Source organism: Emydura macquarii, unplaced genomic scaffold, assembly GCF_026122565.2.
Source record: "Emydura macquarii macquarii isolate MOO-44397 ecotype Brisbane River unplaced genomic scaffold, CSIRO-AGI_Emac_v2 contig_1790, whole genome shotgun sequence".
In the NCBI taxonomy this organism is placed as follows: Eukaryota; Metazoa; Chordata; order Testudines; family Chelidae; genus Emydura; species Emydura macquarii.
Window position 1 is genome coordinate 514994 of NW_027131927.1, and position 19571 is coordinate 534564.

General features: G+C 52.8%; 1 protein-coding gene across 2 annotated transcripts in view; it reads left to right on the forward strand.

Annotated features, from left to right (window-relative positions):
• Positions 1–12436, forward strand: part of CLPTM1 (CLPTM1 regulator of GABA type A receptor forward trafficking) — a 32973-nt gene extending 20537 nt beyond the window's left edge. For both annotated transcript variants that reach the window (XM_067556504.1, XM_067556505.1), the window contains exons 7-14: positions 1072–1192; positions 3173–3417; positions 3671–3764; positions 4643–4833; positions 5658–5753; positions 6953–7088; positions 11004–11171; positions 11737–12436. In XM_067556504.1, coding sequence (XP_067412605.1) covers positions 1072–1192; positions 3173–3417; positions 3671–3764; positions 4643–4833; positions 5658–5753; positions 6953–7088; positions 11004–11171; positions 11737–12026 — 1341 coding nt within the window. In that variant the 3' untranslated portion in view covers positions 12027–12436. The remainder of the gene's footprint in view (positions 1–1071; positions 1193–3172; positions 3418–3670; positions 3765–4642; positions 4834–5657; positions 5754–6952; positions 7089–11003; positions 11172–11736) is intronic.
• The last annotated feature ends 7135 nt before the right edge of the window (positions 12437–19571 follow it).

A 19571-nucleotide genomic window follows, 5' to 3' on the forward strand; every position in this document is an offset into this window, starting at 1 on the left:
TTCTCTGGGCCCAGGCACCCAGCGCTATCTGCTGGTGGGTGCCATACTGGATCACAAGTGCTGCTGATTTACAGCTTCATGCAGCCTTCCAAGGTGTGGAAGAGCAGCATTAGAGACCACCCTGCTAGGTGTGGTCTGGTCTGATCTAATCCTTTTTTCTCTGTCTGTGGCTGGCAGATGTTGACAGCCTCAGGGACAGAGATGCAACCCCAAGCTTTGGGTGTCCATAAACCTCTGACTGCTAGAAACTAGGACTGGGCTGGATTGCTCAATAAATTGCCCTGTTTTGTTCACTCTCTGCAGCATCTGGTGCTGGTCACTTTTGGAAGACAGGATAGATGAACCATTGGTCTGACCCAGTTTGGCCATTCCTGTGTTCTTGTGTTAATCTCTCACTCCCTCCACAAAGGTGGCAAAAACAAGACACAAAAACCCATGGGAGGGGGAAAAACCGATGGACAGTTGAAAAGAGTTGATTGGCTGAAGCGAAAGACATGGAGCCAAAGGTGTACAAAGCGAATTCCCAGGCCCACACTCAGACCTGATTCAGAAAATGTTTACTTTGGGCTGGAGCTGATATGTCAAATCTGGGCTTTTGGGAAGGATTAGTAACTAGCATTACAAAGACCCTTGCTACCCATAACCTAGCAGAACAAATCGAGTTCTTATGGGCTTTTAAATTGTAAAAAAAAATCTCCTAGTTTTGATGCATAAAAGATTCATGCTTTACTTGTGCGCTTCCCCATCTGGCTGATTTATCTACTCTATCTGCATCTGCCTGTGTTTTGTCTTGGATCTGGGTGAAACGGTCTTCCCCTTTGCCTCCATCATGATCCTGAATCCCTTGGGTCCTTCCATCCCTGTCAGGTGGTCTCTCTAGCTGTATTGTGGAAGTCCAGTGCCTTTATCTGTGTGCTCTTTCCCCAGGACTAAATCTAAAATTAACCTACCGTTCCCAAATCTAATGAGCTGCATCAGCTGTTTTTGTATATGTGGCACCCTCTGGCTATTGCTCCAGCGGTGAAATGCCTGGTGCCCTGTACCAAGTGTGACTGTGTGTTCTTGTTGCAGAGAGCAGAAGACTTTGGCCCTGTGGAGGTGATCTCACATTGGCACCCTAATCTCACCATCAACATAGTGGATGACCACACTCCCTGGGTGAAGGGTAGTGTGCCACCGCCTCTGGACCAATGTAAGGACTGTGGATATGTCAGCACTTCCCATTCTCTGAGGCTATGTTTTCACTGACGGCGGCAAATTCGCCACCGTCAGATCGACTTCTCTGGATCGACTGAGCGGTCAGTGAAGACCTGCTCAGTCGATCCAGAAATCGACGTATTAAGACCACCTTCTCAAGTGGTATAGCGTTGCATCGATGGGAATGCAATTCCCGTCGGCACAGTGCAGTGAAGACAGCACGCAGAACAGAAGCAGAGAAGTCGATGGGAGTTACGGAAGTTTTTTGTGTAGCTTGCATAACTCCGGTCGACTGCCAATGAATCTTGGAGATAAGTGAAGACAAGCCCTGAGATGCCGCTTTGGAATGTGTGCTTTTGCTCCAAGAACGCTTCTCATTACAGCTGATCTGTCTGGCTCTTGTAGTTTGTCTTGCTGTCTTTCCATCACAGTTCTCTGCAGAGTTTTCCTCGGTTATTTGCCCAGTTTGGGGCACTTACTGGAACCCAGTAATTGCATGCGGGTGGAACTGGTTCTGTCTGCTCTTCACTAGCTAATTTTCTTTGGCATGCTGGTGGATTGGGAGTTCAGGGTGTTGGGAATGGAATATCGCAGACTTTGCCTCTAGTTCAGTGGTATATGTTCTTCTCAAGTTGGTAGAAACTAAATTGTTACCATCTATTCAGTGCCGTATGGAAGGATTGGATTTTTAGCAATAAATGTTGCTAAACATTGATTTCACTGTATACACAAACCGACAAACTACCTCCATTGATATTGATATTAGGCGATGTAAGAAAAATGCTGCTTGAGAACTTTAAAGCCTCCCCTTAGACTGTGTTATAATGCTGGCGTTAGCAGAGCAGGAGTAGGGCGCCTTTTAGAGACCTTTAACTTTCTGAATCTCAACGTCTGTCATTAAACAATCATTGTCGGACACCTCCCTCCATCATGTCCTGCAACTGTAAAAAATTAAATGGGTAAAAATTGAAAAAAATGCTTAAAACCCATAATTGTGTGCAACGGTCAATTTCAATAGAAATAAACATTAATATCTGTCAGTTATAAAAAATGAAAACTAAATTCTGCCAAGCCTACGTATGGGAAGTGAGATAATGGGTTAAATGAAGCTTTTAAAAGCCAGGTATACACAGCTAAAAAAAAAATATCTATATCTATCTATCTTAAAAAATCTATATATATATCTCACCATTGTAATTAGGCCCCCATGTTGCCTGTCTCAGTGGCGACTTGGGACTGAATGGGCTGTGGAGCTTAAACTCTCACCTGGTGACCCCCTAAATTAGGACTCGGATACATTGTCAGGGCTGGATGCATGTGGCAGGCTTTCCCTGCTGTTACACACACGCAACCTGTTCTGTGGCTAAATGAACATCCGTCCCCAAAGTTGTCAGACCAGCACCATCCACCAGCTTGAGATTCAGATTACACGTGCTCTTTAGAAGAAAATAGCTGGCACAATAAACTCCCCGGAAGCCAGTTTGATGGATTGGAATTCTGAAAATGGCCCAGTTTCCACAGGGTGGTAATTGAATGCTGTCAGACTGCTTTCAGTACCTGAGTCTGTGTGTGGTCAGTAACTCCCAGAGGGAATGGGTTTGAGCTCTGCGCAAGGCAATGCTGTACCTAGTTGGGCACCAAGAGAACAGTGCTATATGCTTCCATCCCTCTGTGGAAAAGCAAGCCCCCCTCCGTTGCACTCTGGCAGGCGCTCAGTGCTTGGAGCATGCTGCAGAAGCTGGTGTCTTTCTCCTGAGGGAAGGCTGGGAGGCAGAGACCCCATGTGCAGCCAGCTATACAAAAGCAGTTGCTGGGCTAGGGTCCCTATTGGTGCAGGTCGAAGATGGCTTCTGTGGTTGCAGAATGAGTGGGTCTCTGTCATCGTCCTTCTGAGTGAGCGAGCGTGCCTGTCTTTGCTCCATCTTATCCCTGTTTGCTCTCTCAGGCCTGTCTGTGCTCTCTCCCGTTGCTGCAGATGTGAAGTTCGATGCGGTCAGTGGTGACTACTACCCCATCCTCTACTTCAACGATTACTGGAACCTGCAGAAGGATTACTTCCCCATCAACGAAACCGTGGAGCAGCTGCCTTTCCGCCTCTCCTTCTGCCCGCTTTCGCTGTGGCGCTGGCAGCTCTATGCCGCGCAGAGCACCAAGTCGCCGTGGAACTTCCTGGGGGAGGACTTGTACGAGCAGTCGGATGAGGAGCAGGACTCTGTAAAGGTCAGACAGCCTTGACGAAGCTCCTCTGGTTGGGTTTTCCTCTGTCCCTCCCCAGGAAGATGGCATTTCTGCTTTCCCCTTTTCTTCCTCCTAAAGCATCTCTGGGTTGGGTTATTTTTCCCCACATGTATTGGCTCCTGTCTGTCCGCCTGAAACCCTCTGTTCTGTCTGGATTGCCCTCTCTGAGTCCCTTTGGCTGGGGTCTGGCTAGAGGGGCAGGATAGGCCCTTCAGTTCTTTGGTTTCTTTCCCAGGTTGCCCTTTTGGAGACCAATCCGTACCTGCTGGCTTTGACCATTGTCGTTTCCATAGTACACAGCATATTTGAGTTTCTGGCTTTCAAAAATGGTAAGTTCTGCAGGGGGTGGAGATCTCTTTTGTGGTTCTAGCCCTCACTCCTCTTAGGGAGGCTGGGGGGTGGGGAGGGTTGGGTCTACGCTGGCATTTGCAGAGTTATTTGATGCACCCGATGGGGTGTCAACATGGATGTAAGAGTAAGAACGTCTGAGGTGGGTGAAGAGGACGGCTGTGACTAATCAGAGAAAACAGTTGTCACTGGGCCCAAGCTCTCCTGTGCTGAATTGCTTAGGCCCCCCAGGGCTGACTCATCTGACCTTGTGTCCCTCTGCTACCTGCCCTGACTCTACATTCTGCTCCTTACGGCTGCACCTCCAAGTGCTTGAGCGCAGGAGGCACAGTCTCTCCATTTTTGCCAGCCACCAGTTTCACAAGATGCTGCAGCTGTTGCTTGTGAGGCTTACAAACTTCAAGTGTTTCCCTTGCCAAGTTTGTGGGCAGCAAGCAGCGTGCCTCTGACACAGCTGGGAGTCTAGTCTGTCCAGTGATCCCATGATCACACACTAGCCCCACTCATACAGGCCACCAGGAGAGTCTGTATCCGCAACGTAATGGAGAGGGCAGAGTTAGTGTGCTGCCCGCAGCAGATGGGCTTCTAGCCAGGTTCTTCTGAACCACCTACATGACCCATAGTGCTGGTCTAGCTTTTACCAGTGCAGTTTCCTTCTTCAGACAGCAGGGAAATAGCACACAACTCACTCCACTCATGGAAGTGAACTGCATTTGCAAGTAGATCTCTGCTCTGCTCTGCTCCTTTAGGGTAGAGGAGAAAGCTGGAAACACCTCCCTGCAGTGGGGCTCTAGCTGCCCCTGGGAGCCCCCCTAAGCTCAGGAAGTTCTCCTTCTATGCTCTTCTCTCTGGCTCGTAGATATCCAGTTCTGGAACAGCAGGCAGTCTCTGGAGGGGCTCTCGGTCCGCTCGGTGTTCTTCGGGGTCTTTCAGTCACTCGTGGTCCTTCTCTACATCCTGGACAATGAAACAAACTTCGTGGTTCAAGTCAGCGTCTTCATTGGGCTCCTTATCGACCTCTGGAAGATCACAAAAGTCATGGATGTCCGGGTAAGCACACTCCTCATTGTGCCAGGCTGACGGGGAGCCCTATGGGGAGGAGACAGTTCTCCACCCTGCTAGTGTGAGCGGGAACCTAGTGAGCATGAGATCCATCCCTGGCTGCTCCACACTTCCAGGCTGCGATTTCTGAGTGGGCCATTGAATGTGCTTCCTTTGGGAAACAGTGGAGAGAAGGGGTGAGTGTTGCTGTGTGACCTGAAGATGGAGAGGTTAGGCTGTTGCTGGTCTGCTCTGGGAGTGTGCTGGATCCTTGAGGTGTGGTTCAGAGAACTCCGCTCCCTGGGGAGTCTCTCTGGGTTCCAGTAAGCCACGTGTGTCCAGGATTGTAGCCGAAGGATTGTGTGAATAGATTTCACCCCAGTTCTGCAGCGGGGCTTTGACGACCCGGGTTCTGTTCCGCCCTGTGCTGGCAATGTGACCTTGGGGCTGTTCTCTCCTGGTGATGTTCATTCTGGTGACCCTGGGCCGAGCTGAATCACTTGAGTGCAGATAAAAACTGCCACTGGATGGCAGATGTGATGAGGCTTTGAGAGAGGTGGGTGCCCTCGCAGGGCCAGTAAAGGACACACAGGCATGTACTGCACTGCCAGCCTATGCTACATGAGGCAAGACAGCCTGGTGGGGGGGTGGGGAGGGGAGAGCTACATAGTCTGCTGTGTGCATGATAGACACTAGTTCTTAGTGATCCTATGGAGCCTCTCTTCCCAGCTAGGTTGCCTTCGCAGGGGGGTCCCCCTTGGGGACAGGTCAGTGGCCTTTATGATGTTGTGCCTCCTGCTTCCCCCGTAACCTCTACTCATGTCCATAAACAGCTGGATCGAGACAACAAAGTCGCAGGGATTTTTCCACGTTTAACCTTCAAAGACAAATCAACGTATATAGAGTCATCCACCAAAGTCTACGATGATGTAAGTCCAATGCCTGGCAGAAGATTTCCTTCTGTGCATGGTAGGATCCCTCTGGGAGGTGGGGGCCCAGGGTAGTGTGGGTTAGACTCCTACCCCATTGGAGACTGGTCATGGGACCCCCCGATTGGGGAATGGGGATCCGGTATAGCCTGCCTGGGGATCCCTTCTGCCCCCAGAGAGAGGAGAGGCACCCTGGATAGCATTTCCCCAACCATCCCTCTTATACCTGCCCTTCCCGCTTATTCCTTGGGGAGCTGCTACTCTCCCAGCAGGACAGCAGCTCCCTTGCTAAGCCGAGCCGCACTGGAGCCTGCAGGAGAGCTGGACCCACAGCACGTTCTACTTTCTGGCTTGTCTGCTCTGAGTTCTGCGTTCTTCCTCCCCTCCCTGTTAGATGGGCGCATGGGTCTTCACATGTCCAGTTCACTACATCCCTCAACCTGTCCCGCCTCCGATGCCTGGCAGCTGCTTGAGTGGCGCATGCCTTCCATGTGCCTTCCTGCAGCCGCAGGATTTCCTCCCCTCAGCTCAGGGTGTGGCCCAGCCCTCACACCAGGCCCTGCTGCCCCACGTTGCACTCTCAGGACCCTTCAGTCTTTTCCTTCTGGCTCGCCTGCAGATGTCAGGGCATAGCTGTGCAGAGCCATCAAGCCGTGTGTGAGAGTTCAGGCAGCCCTAACCCCCCACCCAGCTGGGAATCTCAGTAAAACGTCAGTCATGAACTGCTAAAGGGTGTCCGCAGGGCTTCTCTTGGTTACCCTGCTGGTGCAGTGTGATCACCGGAGCCATAGGAGTGGTGGAGGGGTGTAGATCTACCAGCCCCAGAGCGTCCCATCTTTGCGAGGTGGAGCCCCAGGAGCGGCAGGTGTTCAAGGGGGGTATGGAGCACACTCGCTCCTTGGCGGCTGTGATAGCAGAAGGGAAAAAGGATTGTGACCCTGCTACCAGCCCTGCTGCTCTAGCCAACAAGTGGTGACGTGATGCGCTAGGGAGTGAGTGAGAGAGAGAGGCTGTGTCCAGCGGCTTGACCCTTCTAACCCCCCTGCGATGCTGGGGGTTGGAGGGACAGAGGCAGCAAGCCTGCGAAGAGCTGGGTGTGTGACTAGCGGGCTCTGGCACCTCCAGGGCCCCTTCTCTGATGCTGGGTGGGATTCTGCGGTTCCCAGCTGACCAGTCACCTTTGAACGTTGCCTCCCCAGATGGCGTTCCGGTATCTCTCGTGGATTCTCTTCCCCCTGCTCGGCTGCTATGCTGTGTACAGCTTGCTGTACATGGAGCACAAAGGCTGGTACTCGTGGGTCCTGAGCATGCTCTACGGCTTCCTTCTGACATTCGGTGAGTAGCGTCTACAAGGCCGTGTTCTTGGGTGCATGAGATGGCTGGTGTCACTGGGCCCCTCCGAGGCCGCCTCACCCGGCTTCGGGGCCTGCCCACACTAGTGGGAGGCAGTGACTAGAGCTCTGCATGTGTTAGAGGCTGATCACCTGTTTCTGCCTGGAATTGGGATGAGTTTTCTGCAGGGAGCAGAGGTGCTGAGTTGCACTTTCCCATAAGGAGCACTCCAGCTCCTGACTTGACATCTGCCCTGGGTCTTGCTCTCGTGATCCAGAGCAGACGGCTGCAGTCATGTCTCCTTGTTTTTCATTCCTGTCCTCTAAGCCCAATTTTCATGTGTGCTCCTTCCCAATTGTACCCATAATAGGCAGTCCCAATCCCCGTTTGAACTCTCCTATAGAGATTGGTATTGACGTTCCCCTTCCGCTGCAGCGATTAGGTTGCACTGTCCCTCACTTGGTAACGCTTCTAGTCTGCTCCTTGCCGTGCTCCTCGCTCTTAAGGAGCCATTATAGCAATTTCAGACATAATCTTCAGCTGCTGTTTCAGAGAAGTTCTGTTTTCTGCTGTGTTCTGTGTCTTGGCAGCACCTTCTGGTGAATTGCTAGGTGACTGCCTTTTCCACAGAGTTCAAAATCCACCAGAAGAGCCTGGATGGTTTTGAACTTAGCTGATCTGTACCTCTTCTGCTTAAATGAACTGATGGAATCCAAGCAGGCTCTGATCATAGAAGCTTATTCCCAAGCTCGCAGAGGCTCCTCCTCTCGCAAACATAGCTCTGTTACCTAGGAGCAGGAGGGGAAAAAAAATCACATCCCCATGCCAACAAATCCATTCCACAACCCCCCGCCCCCTCGACACACACAGGCTGATAGAAGAGTGCTACTGGTCGTGTAGCTGTTTTAGCTATGCCAGCAGCCCTCCTCCTGTTGGCTTATGTCTCCACGAGGGGGCTCTGCTTGTACAGCTATCCCAGCAACGCATATGTAGCACAGACGAGATGTCTGGGTCTCAGAGAAACTCATGTGTGCTCGCCTGCGTAGTCTCCTCCCCTGGCTTCAGTTGGTTTCCTAGGGCCAGGAAGGGATTTGGGGCAGCGCATTGTTGTTTCCCCACAGACAGTCATTAGTGGGAGTTTCCCAGCTGCTGTGCTGTAGATTCATGTCCTGGCTTGCCGTGTAAATAAGCCCTCGTCTTTTCCTTCCATGCCTAGGACGGAGACTGTCTGGGGGAGGGAGGGAATGTGGAAGGAAGGTTAAAGTTCCTGGGTTTTTCCCTCCACATCTTCTAGTTTTCCTTTATGCATCTTTGCCCTCTGGGCAGTGTGTGGGTTGTTCTCATTGGGCGAAGTTCCCTGAACACTTGGAAGTACCTGCTCCATCCAGTTCAGTTTCCTTTTTCTTCCAGTGACTTCAGCGGTTCACTTTCTCCTCTAGAACAGAGTGTGCTCACACTTGGCCATGTCTGCGTTTGTCACAAGGCTCTGCCATCTTGGAGCCTTGGCAGTGCATTCTCCAGAACAGCAGCTGCTGCTTGTTTCAGATGGAGCCTGTGCAGAGGCCTCTGTCTGTAGCGGGGGCTAAACATTGATTTAAAAAATAAAAAAATAAAAAAAAAATCAAGATTAAATTGGATTTCTTAGTTAAATTAAATCCATCTTTCTTCTGAAAACCAAAGCTATTTAAAATTCAATGTGAAATTATGACAACCTCTGTGAAGGCTTAAACTTCCTACAAGCTATTAAAATCACCAAAGTTAAATAAATATTAAGCAGGACATGTGTGCTGCCAAAATTTTAAAGAAAGTCAAACCACTGAACTGGTGGAAGTCCCTGGCCAAGCACCTGGAACCCAAGTTTCTTCTTCGAGTGCTGTCCCTGTGGCTGCTTCACTGTAGATGCGGCAAAGCCCCCTGCGCCTGGGACCAGAGATCTTCATCAGCAGTGCCCGTCAGTCCGCACATGCGCGCCTCTCGTGCTGTGTGCGGGACGTATATATAGCGCTGTGCGGTCCAACCACCCCCATTCCTTCTCTGCCACCAAACTTATGTTTTCGGCAGAGGGGAGGAGGGTGGGTAGTGGAGCTCCCGTAGGGACATATCTCGAAGAACTTCAGTTACTGCACAGGTAACCTTCTCTTACTGAAGTGCTGAATCAGCTTTTGATAGCAGTGGCCACCTCTTCAAGTGCAGAGACAGAGAATTTTCCTTTGTCTCCATTTATTCACCTGGTTAATTCAGAGTTTTAGAAACCGCTTGGCAGTTGAAAAGCGGGAAAGCTTGTCTTCCTCTTCCAATTGATGAATAAAACCAAGGCGAGGAGTTGAGGTCTGTTAGTTCTGAAGGACATCGCGGCCAGAAACAATTGGTTCAATTTGCTAACTACAGCAAATACTTCCTTAGTTCAGTAAATCAGGTTTAAATGCCAAACACATTTTGATTAACTTATTTTCCCCCTTATGTATCCAGCACATTTAAGGTAGTTTTATTTAATTTCTGAAACAATTTTTAAATGCTTGGGGGATTTGCATTTTAATTGAATTTCAGTTTCCATGCAAATGCAGCTTGAGATAACTCACAAGTAAAAAATTAATCTAGTAAATGTCATTCACCATTTTCTCACATAATAAAATGTAAAAATTAAGAATCTGAATAAATGTATCCAAAGCGATATAACTGGTTAAATAAAACATGTAGAGATACAGTGTATCCTCCGGCTTAGGTCCATCAATGGCTATTAGCCAGATGGGCAGGGATTGCTGTTTGCCAGAAGCTGGGAATGGGCAACAGGATGAATCACTTAATTTACTGCTCTGTTCATTCCCTCTGAGGCACCTGGTATTGGCTGCTGTTGGAAGACAGGATACTGGGCTGGATGGACCATTGGTCTGACCCCATCTGGCCGTTCTTACGTTAGCAAATAGAAATACCAAAGGAGTGTACGGCTGTATAGTTAGTTGCAAATCAACATGTTTTAATGGTTATCAACTGGTGATAATCGCCCTTTCTTTAGGTAAAGAACTAAACAAGTGCAAAGCAAGATTAAAATCTGTGATTTTAATCCGTTTCCTCTTAGGCCATTTAAATCAGTCCACCCTGACCTGCAGTCTCCTGGTCTCTGCGAGGCTAAGGTGACCTCCCTCAGCTAACCTGTTGCATTTTACGCACAGCACACCTGACTGCTCTGAAAACCAAACTCCCTTCATTTTCACTTGCTCCGCGGCTGACTGGCATCCCGGAACTGTTGCTCTCTGGCTCCCTGTTCCTGTCAGAATCCAGGCCAAACCTGCCTGGGCTTGTGGCAGCCTGCCTCTCCTCTCTACCCTCCCGCCGTCCTGCTCTTAGCATCTGCTGCCGTGGGGCCCTCACGTGATCTCATAGTGGCTCAGGAGCCTTCTCCCTTGCAAGTCCTGCTGTTTTGAGCAGCCGCCTTGTATTTAATAGATTTTCAAGGCCATAAGGAACCATTCTGATCATCCAATCTGGTCACCTGCACTACACAGGCCAGAGAATCCTATCCAGCCCAGCAGCTTGCAGTTACTAACGCACATCTTCCCGGAAGACATTCAGCCTTGATTCAAGCCCTGAGGAATCCACCCCATCCTTCAGGAACCTGTTCAATGGCTGCTGGCCCTCTGCCAGTTCAGATCGCAGAGCACATCTCTCCTCCCCGCCTCTGCGATTTATTCTTGTGACTGGGGGCGTGGTTAACTCTGTAGTCATGGGGCCTGCTTTGTAGCAGAGCTGCTTTGCATGAGGCACGCCCTCTTGTCTGCCAGGATATACCGCAGTGGCCCTGGCCAGCTCTCTCTCGGTGTCCAGCCTGGACCAGACACACACACTACGTTCCTCAGCTGGAGTTGGCCTAGGGGCCTGGCAGGGCAGACCCCCACTGCCTCACTTCTTCTTTCTCCCCAGGTTTCATTACAATGACTCCGCAGCTATTCATCAACTACAAACTGAAGTCCGTAGCCCACCTGCCCTGGAGGATGCTCACCTACAAAGCACTCAACACCTTCATCGACGACCTCTTTGCCTTTGTGATCAAAATGCCCATGATGTACAGGATAGGCTGCCTCCGAGACGGTAAGGGGCTTGGTGCCGGCCCCCTGCCATTATCTGTGAGGTCCGCACGCGGCAGTGCGTGTTCTTCACAGATGTGTCCTGCAGGCATGAAGCATGCCACGCTGTGGGGGGACATGGGTGTAGCATGTCAGAGCATCTCCCCCACCAGTGTGGGGATCGCCAAGTCTGAGCCAGCCAGACTGAGCTGGGACCCTACCCAGTGTCTGACCCCTGGGAATCCCAGATCTCTGCGCTCGAGAGCCCACTTCTTCTGGCTTATTGCAGCTGCATGGCCCTTCTCCCACTGAGCGTGGAGCCTTCTAGGAGTCCAGTGACATGGCTCCAAGGGCATGGCCTGCCAGAGTTCCCCAGGCAGCATGAGAGAAGAGAGCTTTCCTCCTCCTTTCTGCCCCAGGGCCTCAGCCTCTCCCTTGTGGGCTGCAGCTGAGCCGTGCTGTCACTTGTGCCCATGGGTCTCTTGCCAAACAGCTCACGAGGCACTCATAGGCCATGGGGGTGGTTCAAATGTGTGCATTCGGCCGGGGGTCTGCCTCCCGTTTACGCTCGCTCTGCTCTCCTCCCACAGATGTCGTCTTTTTCATATACCTCTATCAGCGCTGGATCTACCGGGTGGATCTGACGCGCGTCAACGAGTTTGGGATAAGTGGGGAGGGCCAAGTCTCTCCACTAACACAAGGTACCACTCCAGCAGACTGTGCCCCTGCAGCGCTACCCGCCGGGGTGGCCACGAGCACCCAGGAGGTGATACAGGAGGGGCCGGCCGATGGCTCCCCTGCACCAGTAACAGAGGACGTGGCTGACGGCTCTCCGGGGGCCCAGACGGAGAAAACGGCAGAGGAGAAGAAAAAGGACTAACCTGTTCTAACTTCGGTTTTTAAAAAAAGCCTAACTTTCCACTCTCCCTCTTGGATACTGGACAGAAAGCGAAGGGGGGAAGCTGCTGTGGTCCTCTGGCTCCAAAGCTTTTGATTTCCTATTCCAGTAACTTTTGGGCGGGTCGGGGTTGAGAATTTGGTGACGTTCGTGTGATGTGCTGTATCCATGGGAGAGAACCCCCGTATCTCTGTATTTAAAGTCAAACTCATCAGGTAATCATTGTGAGCTCCGTTCCATTGTGCAGGTGTGTAGGACATTGTTAAGGAGTTTCTCAGAGTTGTGTCTCTGTTTCATAAAGAGAGCTGATTATCCGAACAAGTCCCATTTCTCATCGTTGCACTCTACTATGGACTCTGGATTGAATAAATTCATATGGCTGTTAAATTCAACCTTGCCCTCTTCTCTTGCATCTTTCTACACATCTGCCCTGGGTGCAGGCTGTTCTCGGGACATAGGAATTGCCAGACTGGATCTAGCCCCCAGCCACCAGCATCAGCTGCTTCTGAGAAAGGAGTGAGAACCTCATAGTAGCAGAAGGGCAATGATCTCCCCTCATCGGGTCTCATCCTGCTCTCTAAACTCTGAAGCCAAGGTTGAATATCCCTCCTGTGTTTGGGTTTTTTAGTTAATTCATGTAAATGTCCAGTCCCTTTTTGAATTAGCCTCAGTGGTTTCTTGTGGCAATGAGTTCCACAGTTTAATTACACATTTTGTGAAAAATTATTTCCTCATGTTGATTTTGAATGCACCACTGTGTAATTCAGTGGAAGGTCACTTTGTTCTTGTGTTAGGAGGCATAAAGCACAGAAGCTCCTTCTCCAGGATCAGTCACTGTTTTATGGATGTTTATCTTGTCTCCTCTCCAAGGTTACAATCTGTTTTATCAATATTTTCATGCGAGAGTTTTCCAGGCCCTGATCATCCTCTGCTCCCCGCTAGTTCTGCACTGTCCTCTGAGATGGGGAGACCACAGTGTCCAAATGAGGTTGTGCCACTGATCTAGGAGAAGATGAATAATATAGAGACTATTTTAAAGTTATCCCATTCCTTATGAAAGCACAAATTAGCAACGGTTCTCAGACCTCACTCATCTGAGCACCTCCCAGAGATAAGTGAAGCCAGCTGACTGGCATGTTGTCAGTTTCAGGAATGACCCTCTTCAAAAATAACCTCTCAGCATGCAGTTCTGTCTTAATGGAGGCTGAGCTCGGCCCAGGAGCCCCGGCTGGTTAGGCTGAGGTAGCGCCAGGCCAGAGGTGCATTCTCTAACTGCAGCCTTGCAAATGCAGCCTGCCACCTGAGAGCCAAGCTGGCTTTTCTGGTTTGTTGTGTTGGCTGGCAGAAGTCCAAGGCAGCGCAGGCGGGAGCTGTGACAGCCTGAGGAGCAGTGAGAAAAAGGGCCTCTTCGGCGGTCTCTGAGAGCAGAGCCATGTTCAGCGTGCCTGCGGTGTCTGCTGCTCCGTCTGAACGCGGGGACGAGGTTAAGGGCTGCGATGCTCTTGTCACTGAGTGGTTTAATCGCAGCCCTCTGCAGGGCAGACACATGGGCCTGCTTTAGGGACACTGACCGGAGCCTCAGCCTGGCAGCGAGGGGTGGGGGAAGTCTTCTGACAAGCGTGGCTGCGGTTTCTGGCCTCTTATTTCAGCCCTGGGTTGCTGCTTGTGAGACGGGTGGGTTGCGTGGCCAGCGGGGCCTGAGCAGCTCTGTGTTGTGAGCAGCTGTCCAGAAGGATTGCTCTGCTTTGTTCCCTGCAGCCCTCTTCCCACCCCCTTCCCAGGCCTGTCCCCTTCAAGCCAGACCATTAGCACTCGGTGGCGGCTGAGTGCAGCCGCCTTTGCCAAGGGAGTGTGGAGGGAGGGGGCAGCGGGTGTCATTTCCCATGTCCCTTTCCCCCGTCATCTTGCCCTTTTTTTAAGGTTGCTTTTCCCCTTTACCTGGGGGATTTTGTCACCTGCCCCTGTTGAACCGAGGTAAAAGCCCTCCTCCCTCGGTTGCCGAGTCACTGGGTCAAGATGCTCTTCCCCTGCTCGGCCAGCTGGCCCCGCATCTCTTCCCTACAGACCTTCCTCCAAGAACCAGGGAAACTGACACCTTTCCATCAACTCCATCTGCACAGTGGAGCGTGGATCTCCAGGATACATGTGTCCCTTCTCCATGCCGGGGAAGATGGATAACAATAGAACCTGCAGCCTGCCCCCTTCGCCCTCTCTCCCAGTGGTGGGAATATAAGTAGTGCCCACCTGGATGAGCAGCCTGGTGCAGTGGTCAGAGGAACAGATAAGCCTCGGCTGCCTTTCTGTGACGATTGCTGCTTAGCATCTCCTGTTCAATTCTTCCTTCAAGCCTGCTGCTGCTGTGATGCCTGGCTGGGCTGGGGCCTGCTGATGGCTAATGCCTGCCTTCGTTCTAGCCTGACCATGTCTGTTTATTGGCCTGGCTATGCTGAGTCTGCATGGGTGGGGCAGGGACTGTCACGGGGCCTGGCCAGGGCCCAGTAAAGGGCCGTCTGAGGGGCCCCAGGGGCTACTGCAATAGAAAGAATGGCTGGGGTAAAGCAGAGCAGCCCCCTGTGGCCAGCTAGGGGGGGGGTGGCCTATTGGCAAGTGGGTGGGGTGAGGCCATGCTCTGTCCTGCTGGCTGGCTGTCCTGCTGGCTCTCTGACTGTATAATCAGCTCTTTGTGCTGGGGGCAGGCAGAGCAGGCCTGGGCCAACTCTGCTGTGCTGTGGGGGGCTGGCCCAGTGCTGGGCCCACCCTGGAGCGGGGGTGCACTCCGTGCTCTTGCTGAGGGGCTGGGCCCTCCCCTCAAAGCCAGTTCTGGGGCCTGTGGCGGGGGTTCCTGGGGCAGGGGCTGTGGGGGATCTCCTTATATGCGAATGCTGCAGCTGGAGGGGGCAGGGCTCTGGTTCCTGGAGGGGACTCTGGCAGAGGAGGGGCTGGCCTGAAAAGCCGGGCTGCCGGTGGCCGTTTGGCCCAGGAGTGCCCAGCACAAGGCAGGGAGGGAGCTGGGATGATGGGTTATGCGCACCTTGAGCAGCGCTTCCCCACCTCTTTCCATAGCATGGGACTATTTCCAGGCTGGACCTGTCCTGCTCCCTGCAAGACCCTCCTCATCCAGCAACATGGGAAGGGCAGGGTGGTCCTGAGCCTTAGATGCCGGTTAGGACCCCTCTACTGCGGATCCTGCCCTCCCCGGGGCTGGGATAGAAGCACGCCATGTGGCCACAGGCAGCAGCCCCAGCTGGCCGAGGAATCCTGGTGTGTTCCCGCAGCTCTGGGGGGTTCTCAGCCAGGCCCTAGCAATGACAATGAGGAGCCAGCACTGACTGTCCACCGCTTCCTACCAGAGTGGGGAGCCTGCCCTGGGCTCCCCTCAGTGCCTTGGGGTGGGGGTCCCCCCTCAGCCAGGCTGATCCCACCTCTCAGCCTGTGGGGGGGGGGGCGCAGGACTATTTAACACATGACTCTGTGCCAGTGACTTTCTCAGCTGGATCCATTGCAAAGAGCTACTGGGGAGGGGATACACCCTAAAGCACAGGTGCCTCTGGGGCCCTCTGCTGTGTCCATCCGTCACCCCTTGGCCCCAGATTAAGGCCCCTCCTTTGCGTTGGCAGTGCTGATTCTAATGCGAGGCGCAGGCTCATGGACTCTGCCCTCCGGCTGCACCCTGGGCCGGCTCCAGATCCGAGCTCAGACACTCCCTTCTCACAGGGCATCCCCCTCTGCCACTCAGAGGAGAAATGGCAGCAACGGGGGGAGAGGGGAGATTTCCTGCCAGCTCTCTGGCCAACCAGGGCTCAGGGGGTGAGGGTGGAGTGGATTCTCCTGTCTGCCCAGCCCCAACCAATTAGGGTTCTGGGCAGGACCCCCCAGCACTGCTCTGATTGGGGGTGTGGGGGGCGGTTCCATATGTTAGTTTCAGTGAAGCTTCCTGGTGAATCGAATGTGTCTGGGACCTTGCGTGGCTTTGGGTGCAGGCGGCTGGATCCTGGTCCCAAGGCTATGGTGTTGGCCGGTCTTAGCTGGGACACCATCTGTGCAAACTCCCCCCACCATCCACACCCCCACTATTCAGGCCAGGACAGGCCAGCTGAGGAGTTGCTTGGTGGACGTGTCAACAGTTTTGTTCCCTGAGGGTGTGTCCTGTTAAGGGCGGTGAAACTGGCAGTGCCCGCAGATGGCTGCTTCCCGCTGACAAGGGACTGTTGTAAATTAGGCCGATGACCCCTAGTACCTTGACAGAACAAGGAGCAAAGGTCTCAAGTTGTAAGGGGGTAGGTCGAGGCTGGATATTAGGAAAAACTTTCACCAGGCGGGTGGTGAAGCACTGAAATGGGTTACCTGAGGAGGGGGTGGAATCACCATCTTTAGAGGTTTTTAAGGGCCGACTTGACAGAGCCCGGGCTGGGATGATTTCGTTGGGGTTAGTCCTGCTTTGAGCAGGGCTGTGGACTAGATACCTCCTGAGGTCCCTTCCCACCCTCATCTTCTCTGACCAGGCGCAGTTGCAGTGGGAAGCGCTGGCTCCCCTGAACTCCCCCACCCACTGTTCCTGATACACCTGCAGCCAAGAATTCCCCAGCCGCCTGCATCACTGTCTGGGAGCTGCTAGAACTTGTCCGGCGGCAGCGGCAGCAGATCCCAAACTCAGAGGCACTGGGCCCACTCGGCGTTTCCCCAGCGGGGAGATGTGGGAGCTCTCGCTGTTGACAGAGGTGCCCGGTCTGAGGCTTGGTGTTTTCTGCTTTACAGCATGGCTGTTAATGACGCAGCTGTGAGTCTGCAAACCCAGCAGCTTTCAGCTGAGAAATTCAGTGGGTTTTCCTCATTCACGGGGCTACGTCATCACCCAATGGCTGGGGGCAGGCCCCCAAATCCTTTGCTAACTGCTGCCAGAGCCGCTGGGAAGCAGAGTGATGGCAGAGAAGCAGTCGGGGGTGTTCTGGGCTGAATCTCTGAGAAGGAAGTCAGGCCACAACCATGCAGAAGAGGAAAGACGGGAGCGTAGTTGGGAGCACGTGGCCGTCGGTGGCCAGGGAACAGCATAGAGAGCCTGCCCACAAACCGCACTGACTCTAATGGAGGGGAAAGCTGGGGCCCGGGCCCAGTCCCAGCAGGGTGAATTCCCGGGCAAAAGTGCCCTCATCTACAGAATCATGGGAAAATGCCAGATTGTATGGCCACAGATTGGCAAAGGCTGTGGGTCTTGCCTAAGGTAGATGGGGCTTTTCCTGGCCCACGGAGCCTCATTTCAGGCTGGCTGCAGGTTCTGGATCGATTCACTTCTAGGCTGATTGAGTGCGGGAAGGTCCAGCTTAAAGGGGGACTTTGTCAAAGGGCTGTGAGGACTTGGTTATATGAGAGAGAACTGCAGCCAGCCTGTGGGGCCTAGCCTACTCCACCAGGTGGCAGCAAAGACAGACACACAGACACAACTCTAGCAGGGAGGGGCAGAGAGACACGTGGGCCTGGGCACACAGACAGACACACAGGCCTGGGCACACAGAGGTGGACACATGCACACAGACAAACTCACAGGCCTGGGTGCACAAACCCCCACAGACACAGCCAATTCCAGCAGAGGGCAGTTGAGAGAGAGACAGGCGTGGACACACACAGGTCTGGGCACATCGAGAGAGAGACACACACCCAAGTGTAGGGGCACAGAACCCATTCCAACAGAAAGCGGTGGTCTCTCTCTCTCTCTCTCTCACTCATCCACCCAAATCAAGAAAGATACAAGGCCCATGAATACAATTAAATGTGTGACAGCCTGGCCTACACTTGCAAGTTGTCCTGGTGTAACTGGTGGGTAGGGGGCTGATTTTTACTGATGCAGTTACACCAGTACCACCGTTAGTCTGGGCACAGTGCTACCGGGACACGAGGCAAGCTCATTCTCCTGCCCATGTGAGTACAGAGCAGTGATACTCAGACCTGAATAGGTCAGGAGGGAAATTAGCGAGCAGCATTACCCCAAAAAGCCACAGCAGTGTGAATTCCTTGTTACAATTACTATTTAGTTTAGATAGATAGATAGATACACACACTGACTGACCAAGCATTATCTTATCAACTACAACTGGTTCTGGTTAATAACATAGTAAAAGCAGCCTGATTGGTTAATAACTCCGATGGGTTACTAATTGAATCTCATGGTGTTTTAATATCATGTGTTGCAAAGAGCGGCAGGAGACGCAGTAAGGAGCCACTTGGGGCTGGCGAGAATCACGGGTATAAGCTATACTGCTGTAAGTGCTTTTACCCCAGTATCATTGCCGGGGAGGGGTTGAGGGCTCCAGTATAATTAAAATGCGACAACTTTTGTGCACCGCCCAGGCTTGAATCTTAAGGGTCTGAAATTCATCTTAGACAGGGCGTTGGTGCATGTCGGAAGGTGGAAAAATCTGATCTTGTCCCAGGAAGAAAGGGAGCAACACCAAGGAGTTAGGGTCGCCTGACACATCTCATTGTAAGACCCTGTTTTCAGTTGCTTATAATTTTGCCAAACTTAAACCTTTTAGGCTACAAGATCACAACTTGTTACCAAACCCTCCTTTGGTAATCCCCCGCGGCTCCGAGCTGAAGTGGTCATGCAAGAGGAAGTGAAGAATTAATCTCTCATTTGCTATGGGGAGCCTCTCATTGGGAAAAGAAAAATAACCCAACCGCAGGGGGCAGGAGCTGGTGGGTGGATAGTGCAGAGGGGGAGGGGGCAGGAGCTGGGGGGGTGCATGGGGCAGGAGCCAGGGCATGTGGAGGAGGACTGAGACAGGCTGGAGGGGAGAGGAGACAAGGACAGAGGGCCCCCCCAGTGCAGCGCCCGTCCCTTCTGAGTGCAGGCACAAGCCAGGAGCTCTGGTCCTTAGTCACCCCAGTGCTCAGTCCTCAGGCCATGTCTACACTAGAGCTGACAGCAGCACAGATGTACCATGCAGCTATGCCCCTGTAAGATCTCGTGTGTAGCCGCTCCACGCCAACGAGAGAGCTCGCCCATCCGTGTACTTAAACCAGGCCCAATGAGTGGCGGTAGCTGTGAGTGGGAGACCCCCTCCCCCCAACGTAAGGTCCCACACCAACGCAACTTGTCAGTCAGGGGTGTGTGTTTTTCATACCCCTGAGCGGGGTGACCAGATGTCCCGATTTTATAGGGACTGTCCCGATATTTGGAGCTTTTTCTTATATAGGCGCCTATAACTCCCCCACCTCCTGCCGTCCCCATTTTTCACACTTGCTGTCCGGTCACCTGGCCCTGAGCGAGTGTAGACACAGCCTCAGCAAGCAGCTGGGCCGGGGCACAGGGGTGCACACGCACAAGGGGCCTAGTTAAGGTTCCCCGGTTACCTGTCAGCCTGGCACTGCCTGGCAGGAGGGGGCTACTGGGGGCAAGGCTGGCAGCCCAGGGTGGGGGGAGAAGGGTGGTCTGTTGGGGGGCAGGGCCAGCAGCCCAGGTGTGGGGCAGGAGGGAGCTCTGCTGGGGGGCAGGGGCCAGTGGCCCAGGTGTGGGGCAGGAGGGAGCTCTGT